This window comes from Carlito syrichta, unplaced genomic scaffold (genome assembly GCF_000164805.1).
Source record: "Carlito syrichta isolate Samal-C Ts95f unplaced genomic scaffold, Tarsius_syrichta-2.0.1 Scaffold308819, whole genome shotgun sequence".
NCBI classification, from domain to species: domain Eukaryota; kingdom Metazoa; phylum Chordata; class Mammalia; order Primates; family Tarsiidae; genus Carlito; species Carlito syrichta.
This window is the reverse complement of record NW_007252915.1, coordinates 1,033,974-1,043,610: the sequence shown is the minus strand read 5'-3', so window position 1 is coordinate 1,043,610 and position 9,637 is coordinate 1,033,974. Positions and strand designations below refer to the sequence as shown.

General features: G+C 44.2%; 1 protein-coding gene across 1 annotated transcript in view; it reads left to right on the top strand.

Moving 5' to 3' along the window:
* Positions 1-5,820: 5,820 nt before the first annotated feature.
* The window catches only part of TBX15 (T-box 15), a 62,548-nt gene continuing 58,731 nt past the window's right edge, over positions 5,821-9,637 (top strand). Inside the window, exon 1 of the mRNA XM_021716457.1 lies at positions 5,821-5,926. Coding sequence (XP_021572132.1) covers positions 5,821-5,926 — 106 coding nt within the window. The remainder of the gene's footprint in view (positions 5,927-9,637) is intronic.

Here is a 9,637-nt window from a genome sequence, read left to right as displayed (position 1 = left end):
ACCTTTGGCGGACGATAGTCTTTGCTGGTGATTTCCTTGCCTCATTTTCTGAGACAGCAGAATTTCAAGTAAAAGGAATACTTAATTTCTGTCTTTTGTGGGTCCTGTTGCAGATTCCTGGTCAGGGAAAAAGTCCTTGCTAGCTTTTTGAGCCAAAGAGTAGTTATTCTATTTGCAGAGTCTCCCGCGGCTGCCCTTGCTTGGGAATCTCAGCCATACTTTATAGGGGTGCCTAGTCGGTGTCTGTGGGTGTTTAAGGCTTTGTTAAAGCAGACTACCCAGGAAGAGGGATTAAACACCTAGTACGGATGGTTGGCCCCAGGGTTGTAAAACATATTTTTAAAAGAAAGGACTGAGACTGTTGACTCTCAGTAAGAGCTCTGAGCGAGATGAAAACGTACACATAAAATAATTGAGAACTGGGAGTCTTGGTTTCAATCTACAGACACGGTCAGTTTTAAGCCCAGGAAATCATTTTTTAAAAAGTCGCACTCCTGTAGTATCCCGTTGATCCTTAAACAGTGTAGGGTCGGAAATACTGACCACCTCCTCATGCAGTCCAAAATTCACACAAAGCTTTTGACTCCCGCAACACGTAACTATTATAGCCTACTCTTGACTAGAGGCCTTACCGATAACATAAGTAGTTGATTAATACACATTTTGTATGTTATAGGTATCATGTACCTTATTCTTACAATAAGATAAGCTAGAGAAAAGAAAAGGTTATTAAGAAAATCTTAAGAAGGAGAAAATATATTTACAGCTCATTAAATGGAAGTGGATGATTGTAAAAGTCTTCTTCTTTGTCATCTTCATTCTTCCTGGGGAGGAGGAGAAAGAGGAAGGGGTGGTCTTGCTGTCTCAGGGGCGGTCGCGGTGGAAGAAAATCTGTGTGTGAGTGGACCTGCACGGCTCAAAGCTGTGCTGCTCAAGGGTCACGTATACTTGTTTCATCTCCCACCTCAGTCCTACATTCCTATAAGCTGAAGCCATCAGTAGAGAGTCACAGTTAGATTTCTAACCCTGATCGGGACAGGGCTCTCTCACGCTTGCAGCAGGGATGGCACGGGGAAGAGACATAACCTCGTTGGGGCTGTAGGTGTGGGGAAGCAGGGAGGCCCATAGAGGGACAGGGACACTGACATCAAGTTGGTGACCTTCGGAGCATGTGGTGCAAACTCGGAGGCCGAGAAACAGGAAGCAATCTTGGCCCAGGCTAACGGTGACCTTTAGGGTTTGCCACCTGGAATCAGGAACAATGGGGTGTTGCAACCAAGACCGTGAGGCCAAGCAGAAAAGGCCGCCTGTGGTTGCAGCAGGTGAAATTTAATGGCTGCCAAGGAGAGCTCAAAAAACATTGGGAGACCACGCCAGCAAGAGTGGGAGGACTAGGCCCGAGATTCCGCGGGCCTTCTGCCCCAGGCACAGAGCCAATGACTGTCATTATCATGGCCCTAAACGCCTCCAGTAGCCTTTCTGGGAGAAGCTGAGGTAGCACAGATTACTCCTACTCCTTAGGAGAGAGATGTCCCTGTTCCTTATTCTGGAATTGCAAGTGAGCTGCCACTTGTGTGTCCCAAGAATGTAGAATACCAAACCGACTGGGAAAAGTGTCTTCTATGTTAGGAGATAAACTCCTTCCCTATGATTTTGTTATCCTTATGACAGTTGGAGTTTAAACATTTCTAGTCTCTGGATAAGGAGAATCTTTTCTCTCCTGTCAAGGAAATTTATTTCAAACCTGGTGTTTTATGACATCAAAGATGTAGTCATGGTTTGTAGTTTGTTTTCTGGAATATTAGTTCCTACTGTGGATAGCTACATGGTATCTGAATTGTGTAATTATTCTAACGGTTCTTAAAAGTTTAAGTTTGTTGCCATATGAACATTGCTGTTGTGTACTGCTGTTTTGGGGACAGTAGATACCAGTGTCTTTTCGGAACACCACAGAGACACGTTGGACTTATTATTACTATTATTATTATTTATCTTCACTGCCTCCTTTAGCAAGGAACCAGGATTACATGTTGGTATTTAGACTGACCCCCCTGTTCCTCTAATGAGAAATATGAAGCATATTGTGCTTTTATACCAGCAGGCCTAAAAAACTGACATTGTTCTTTTCCTTATTTACTTATGCATATGTTTATTTATTTTTCGGTGGTGGTCTTTGAACTGTATCTGGCATTCTGAGTAAAGCTTTCCCTGTTGCAGAATCGTGAAGAGAGGCCCATATTATCACTGTATGAATATCAGATATTCATTCGCAAAACAAAACAACAACACAGCCACATTAGAGATCGTGCATTTAGACCAGTGCCACTCCAACAGGCTTCTCTGGGAAGGCCTCAGCCTGGCCTTGTCTTCAGAGTTTGCTCTTAGGGAAGGTGCTTATATATTTTCTTCCACTGCTATTGACAGATTCTTTAGTGGTCGAACATGGTTCTTGTCCTCATTTAAACTATAATTAAGGTCCCAAATGAGACCACCTCTTGTGGACTTCTGCCCCAGGGAGGCAGGAAGAAAGAGGTCCTCTTTATGTCAGTGAATGTTGGCTCTGCATGAGCTAGCTTCATCTTGGGCCCTTCATCCTCAGTCCTTTCTTTGTCTTCAGCCAGTGGAGAACAAGTCAGACGTGGGCCTGCCCTGACTGAGCCACAAGCCTCAAATCAGCAGAGAAGTCCCTCTCTCGCAAGCCACAGATGTCTAGACCCTGAGACTCTGTGGCTGTGATTGTGAAGGAGTACCTCCTGCCCCCAAAGAACAGCCCTTTACACATTGCGTCGACGTTGTAACACTTCTTCCTTCCCTGTTCAGTCCTCTTTTGAGTTGTGCTACGTAGCCAGACTTTTATCAAGTTGCAAGCAAGTATTTGTTGTGCACTCATGCTAGGGGCTGGTTCTTCAAGATGGATATTAGGAGATATATTGTCGTAAATGCAAATGTATCTTGAGAACACATAATGGAAATTAGTAGTGTCTTGGAGACTCTGGGTTTGGTGATGGCTACAACTATGGGACATGGGAAAGCAGTTTAAGTCCATTCTTATCTTGAGGTTGTTTTGGGACTTTATGAAACTCATAGAGAGATCTGGAAACAACCTAAATTGTGGATCACAGGTTCAAAGCATCTGTGTTTTCCTCCCATCTGCTCTCAGTTTTTAGGGTTCTGGCAATCTGGGCCACCTTGAGCTGCTGAAACAGCGCTGACAGAAAGGCAGAAAAGGTAGCAGTCACTCCCGTTCTCCAGGGACTCAAAGGCCTCTGCTAAGGGGCGGCACAGCAAGGTCTCTGCCAAGACCCTTGGCTTTCTTGCATGACTTGTTCACTGATGTTTCAAGGCTGGGCGTTACCCAACTGGAGCCCTGAGAATGCTTGCGTGGCATCCCTGGAGAAGGAAACTAACTTGAAAAAAACCCCCACAAAGTAAATCACCAGGACTGGATGGTTTTCATCCAAGAGTTGAGGAGGAAATGAAGTGTGAAATAGCACAGATACTGATGAAGACATTAGTTCTCCATTAAAACCACAACTGTGTCAGAGCAGAGGAAGTTTGCTAACATGATGATCTTATTGCTGGAGGAGCAAGATTAGTGGCCTCTCTGACGCCTCTGGAAAACCTGGACCATAAAATATGAGCAGTGACACAATAGCCTTTATTCCCTGAAAGTAGATAAGAGGGTTATTGTGACAATTCCTGCATTCCAGTAGAAACCTTAAAAGAGAATGATAGCGAATATGTAATACATAAGAAAGGAACGCTGTCAGTTTGTCAGGCATGCTGCTGTTCCCGACTCCTGTGTCCATGGCAGACATCACTAATTAACCTAGCACTCTTTTCTCTGAACTGGGATTGAGCCTCATGCTTCTCAATTCATGCTGTCAACTGACATTATCAAATGACAAGAGTTGACATATACATTGAAACTCATTTGTTCTTCATGCCAAAGAGGTGGTATTTTATTTGGACCACAGTGGCTCAATTAAACTGTAAATAATGACAAGAAGCAAGTCTTTCACAGGTAGTTTAGGAGCGTGACAAGAAACATACTGCATTCTTCCTTCTAAGGACTGAGTTAGCAAAACATTTATCTCTAGGGATATATAGTTTTGCGAGAATGGAATTCACATGTGTAATTGCAACTCAAATCCTGGTAGAGTCTTTCTGGAGGGAAGGGAAGTCACATTCTCTGAGGCCACAAGCAGCCTGTTTCCAAAGGTCATTTCGAGAAATGAGAGTAAATGGCAAAATCTCTCATTTCCTTGTGGAGTTAAAAAAACAGCTGTGAACTGTTGAGTCCTTCCACAGCAGTGACTCTGTGGGGTGAAGAAGAAGTGAGGTACGCTTTGAGAGAACTACAGTGATGCCCAGAGGAGGAAAGAGACAGGAATGTCAGGTCCTGGAGGAGCTGAGCAACTTTATGTGAAATCTGAGGTTTCCCTGGGACTAGCTTTTGTTTTACTCTAAAGGAATAGAAGGCCAGTTCTGACACAGGTCTGAGAATCCCATGGAGCCTGTCCACAGAACACTTGGCCGTTAAACCGAGCAAAACCTGCTGTTGCTGATAATAATTAAAGCAGTTTGGTTATTGTAATTATCTTGTAGCCTAGTGACCTCTCTATAAAGGGTATATAATAGAGACAATTTCCTGGAGTGGACTGTAAGCTGACCATTTAAAGATGATATCTGTCTGTCATTAAGGGATGAGCTAATTTTCTTGATCAGTGAAAAGTTGCTACATATTGTAATTAGCAGAGAATCAGAATATAGTAAAATGCATTTAGCATGGCGATTCTTCACTGAATCCTCACCAGGGAGATGACCAGATGCTGTGGATCAGAGACCAGAGGAACACATGGGGCTTACTGGTTAGCAAACCTGGCTGCTAGTCCCTCTTTACCACAAGATAACTTGCAACTTTGCTCACATCTTGCAGAATCATAGGTCATGGAAAGAGACATGATTATTTTGTCTAGCTCTTTGCCTCAGGACTGAGTGATTCCGATCTCCCTTTTAAAGACAAGGCAACAGTTGCTCAGCAAGAACAAGTGCAGCACTCAACGGGGGAGGCATGGACGAGTGAGGGGGTGAATCCAGGCTCCCAGGAAATACATTTTCTTACTTCGCTTTGCTTCTCTGAGTCTCAATTTCCTCATCTTTAATGAGCACGGCTTGGATTGAGCAAGTACAGATTTAGCGCTGTGTTTAGAGCACATTGAGAAACCTCTGTGGGTTAAATGATTAAATGTCATGCTGATAACTTACATCTCTGAGGCACTTTATAGTTTACAAAGCGCTTTCATCTGCATCATTTTGCTCTGCTGGTGGCTTCTTGAGTTGGGGAAGCAGTGGGATCTCTTATTCACTTTTCGCAGATGTGTCACCTGAAACTCTACAGGGCTAAATGTCTCCTCAAGGTCATCTTTCCAGGTAGATTCAGAACCTGGACTTGCACTCCTGCCTTCTGATTCCCAACCTGGGGTTCCTCTCACCACAAAATGATGAATACTGCAGCATTGACTCTATGGGTCATTCACTTTAATGACAGCAGAGAGTCCTCAGTGTCACGGGGGATAAAAATAGGTGTTTAGATGTGAGGGCAAGGAGGTTCTTGGTCACAAACAAACTGAGCTCGCCAAAACATTCTCCTTGTGGGCAGGCTAGATTGCCATGGCATTTAGAAAAGCCTTGGCAAGCCTGCCACGGGCAGCCTCTCTGACTCGCCGAGGCCAGCTTTCCTTGGGGAGCTGCCTCTAGCCCTGGTGCCAGATGCAGGCCCTGCCTTAGAGGACACAGAGTGGGGGACGTCTCTGAGGGATGGGAACCACCGACCAAGAGCACGTTCCTGGTGAGGGGGCTGAAGTGTGTGTCCCACAGCAGCAAACTTGCTGTGGGTTGGACACACATAAGGAAAAAGGGCCTGGTGAGCCCTGGGTCCCTATGCCGCCGATGTTTTTCTGAGTGACTGGGGAAGCAGAGCGTGAGTAAAAATAGCCATGCCGTAGGAAAAATTCTGTTTCCGTTCATGTAAAAATAATTTGTGATCCATGCACCTCCCAAGAATATTTAACATGGATTATAATTTACCCCACTTGTGTAGGTGTGGTTAAAATAAAGATAAATGGGAAATAGGAAAACATTCAGAGAAAGCAAGGTGGTCACATGTGGCTGCTTGATGCTCCCTATTCCCCAGAGAAATGCAACCCCTTCATGTTCATAAGGGAGACAAAAATATTTTCATTAAGATGCACCACTAGTATTGTGTGTTGTAGTCTTTTGAATACTTCTCCCATTTGTAAATATCGGGCTGAGGGGAAATGCTTTACATTATAGCAGAAGGGAGCTTGGAAAGATGGAAATTCATCCCACATGAGGGAAACCTATCAAACCAGCGTGGTCCTTGGTCTTTTGAAATCATAGACTCCTTTGAGAATCTCATAAATCCCATGCATTCTTATCTCAGAAAAACACAAGCTTTTACAAACTTCACTTATCATTGTAGGTGACTTATAAACCCCCACAGTCGATTCATTGACTTTAGGTTAATAACCTCATTACTTAAATAGTTAGAAATTAATATTTTATGAAATAATTTTTCTCTGTAAAAAATTTGCCCCATTCCTTTGAGATGATTATAGTTAAAATAGTCTGTAAAATGGTGTATAGTCAGTATCATTAAAATGGTGTAGAGCCAGTATGACACAGAATGTTCTGATTTCCATGAAACTTTCTAGCCTATAACATTTGTATTCTAAGTACATATTCATCGCACATTTACTTATAATTTGCCTTAGTCTTTTATTTTTTCAAAGATACTATATAGTGGTGTACTTCATTGTAATTTGTAACTGATAACACTTGTGTAGTACTTGGTATATAAGGAAAATCTACCTTCATTGGTAAATCAGTTTTGATTTACCATATGTAAAATATGGTATATAATTAAGTTGGGCTCGGTGGCTCAGCCTGTAATCCTAGTACTTTGGGAGGCCGAGGTGAGTGGATTGCTTGAGCCTGAGGGTTCAAGACCTGCCTGGGCAACTTGGCGAGACCTCATCTCTACAATAAGTAAAAAAAAAAAATCAGCCGGGCATGGTAGCGCATGCCTGTAATTCCGGCTACTTGGAAGGCTGAGGTAGAAGGGTCGCCAGAGCCCAGTGGGTCGAGGCTGCGGTGGCCGGGAGCGGCCATTGCACTCCAGTCTAGGTGATGGAGTGAAACTCCAACTCAAAAAAAAAAAATAGTACTTTAATATATATAATCACTCATATAACATCAATAAGATCTCATCCTCCACACTTGTGAATTCTTGGAAAAAAATTACTTCCACATGTTCCTACAACTATTTAAGATTTTGACTGGTTGGTGGTCCATTGACTCTAAAGATCTGACCTGTCAAAATGCCATCTTTAAACTCCAGCGATGCATAGAGGCTTGGAATTAGCCAGGGTTGAATTTATTACAGAACAAAGAGAGGTGATGATTAACACACTGATCTGAGCAGTAGGGGGGAAATAATCCTCGAATGGATTAGATGCCATGATCCTAAAACCACATTCTCTGAGTGTTGGGTCCTTGCCCGGGAATGGGGAGAGGCCAAACATTGATGCCTTTTAAATGACAGGGTGTCTCCATGGGACTCTGGTCAGAGACACTGGGGCAGAAAGTTGGGAGTCGACTGGGAAAAAGCCTTCTTTTTCTCCTGTGAGTCATCAGATTGAGAACCTAGACCCACTCTGTGTACAGCAGTCCTCAAAACTGGCAGCTCACCCGATTCATGTTACACAATTATCAGTCTACCTATCTGGGTAGAGATTAACATTGGAGTGTAGATAGGTGGGCTGAGTTTTTTAACCACTAGCCAGAATTAACTTGTAATTTTGGGGATCTCTAGTAGGCTACTTTCAAGACTGGCATAAATGGTGCCAAGAGGATGAAGTGAATTATTATACACTGTTCTACTAAACTGAGACATAAATAGGTTCTCTATATTCACTGGCAGTATGTGGTGGGTTCTGAGCATGCTGGGACATATTTCCAGGAAAATTTACCTTTGTAAGAATAGTCCACCAACAGCGTACAAAACTCATTTTCTGATTTTCCCCATGAGTCTACCTTTACCTTGCCATCTATTATAAGCTTTATAAAAGAATGGATTTAGCCAGGCTTGGTGGCTCAGCCTGTAATCCCAGCACTTTGGGAGTTTGAGGTGAGTGGATTCCCTGAGCCCGTGGGTTTGAGACCCACCTGGGCAACTTGGCGAGACCTCATCTCTACAATAAATCAAAAATTAGCCGGGCGTGGCAGTGCGTGCCTGTAGTTCTGGCTACTTGGAAGGCTGAGACGGAAGGATCGCCGGAGCCCAGCAGGTCGGATCTGCGGTGGCTGGGAGCGGCCACTGCACTCCAGTCTGGGCGACAGAGTGAGACTCCGACTCGAAAACAAAAGAATGGATTTTCCAACGAGCATTATGCAATAGCACTGACAGACACTGACTCTCAGAGAAGAGCCCTCCAACAGAAGGGCACCGTCCTGAGAGGGAAACAGACCGTCAGAGAAAAGTCATTTTGACCCCCATTCCCTGGGCGTAGGAGAGCTTGCATCGCAAGTCCAGGTGCTCAGGAAATCTCCTGTCACTCTGAGATGGGCTGGAACATGGTGCTGTGTCCAAGCTTCTAAATACAGTTCAGGCTGGGTCATCATGACAGATGCTGAACTGGCACTACTGCGGGAATTGAAGTGGGAACTCTGATAGTGTTGAGATGCCACGCCAAAGTCTTCCCAGGCCGGGACAGGGAGAGGCAGTGTACAGTCCTCTGGGGAGGAGGGAAGGAGCCACTTTGGCAAGGAAATCCTGCTGCCTCGGTGACTCTGCCACTCCTTCTGAAGGCAACAGACACCCCACAGCATGCCAGCTCTTTTAGAAGCTGCCGGTTTCTGAGTTGCTGACACACTTGAAGGACACTGTCTCTTAAAGGGTCATTCTGGCCCTTCCAGGTAGGTAGGGCTGGGGAAAAACCGAGGCATGCCATCGCCAAGGTGTTGGCTGAGGAGCAAGTGGAATTAAGTGACCTGGTCAGGATGACTCAAGGGGTCAGGAATGGAGTTAAGAATAACATGTTGACTTTGGGATTCCCGAGTCAGCCTTCTACACAGAAGACACTGTAAGGCAATTCCTTACCTCACCCTGCCCTCTTCTTTTTGGGCGTTGCCAAAATCCACCCCGGGGACAGCATCCTTTGGTGACTCGTTCTCAAAGTTTTGGGGGGATCAGAAACAGGAGAGACTTGGGAGATGGGCTTTTCCTGGAGGGGCAGGGGACTTGGAATGTGAGAGTGGGAATCTAGGTTTTGCAAGCGTCTTTTTTTTTCAGATGGTCATAACAAACTCTGACATATTTTTGTCATATCACAGACCAGCATTTCTTAATCACACCTCTTGCAGATTTTTTCAGAGTTCTCTGAATAAGGGTTTCATGGTCAAACAAGTTTTGTACACTTTTTTAGAATGTCACACTACATGACAGCATGCTGCAGCTCTGAGAAATTTAGCAGCAGAGAAACATTCAGTCTTGTTTAATTGGGTTTCTTATTTGAGTATGGATTACTTTTTTTTTCTTCACATGATACCATCC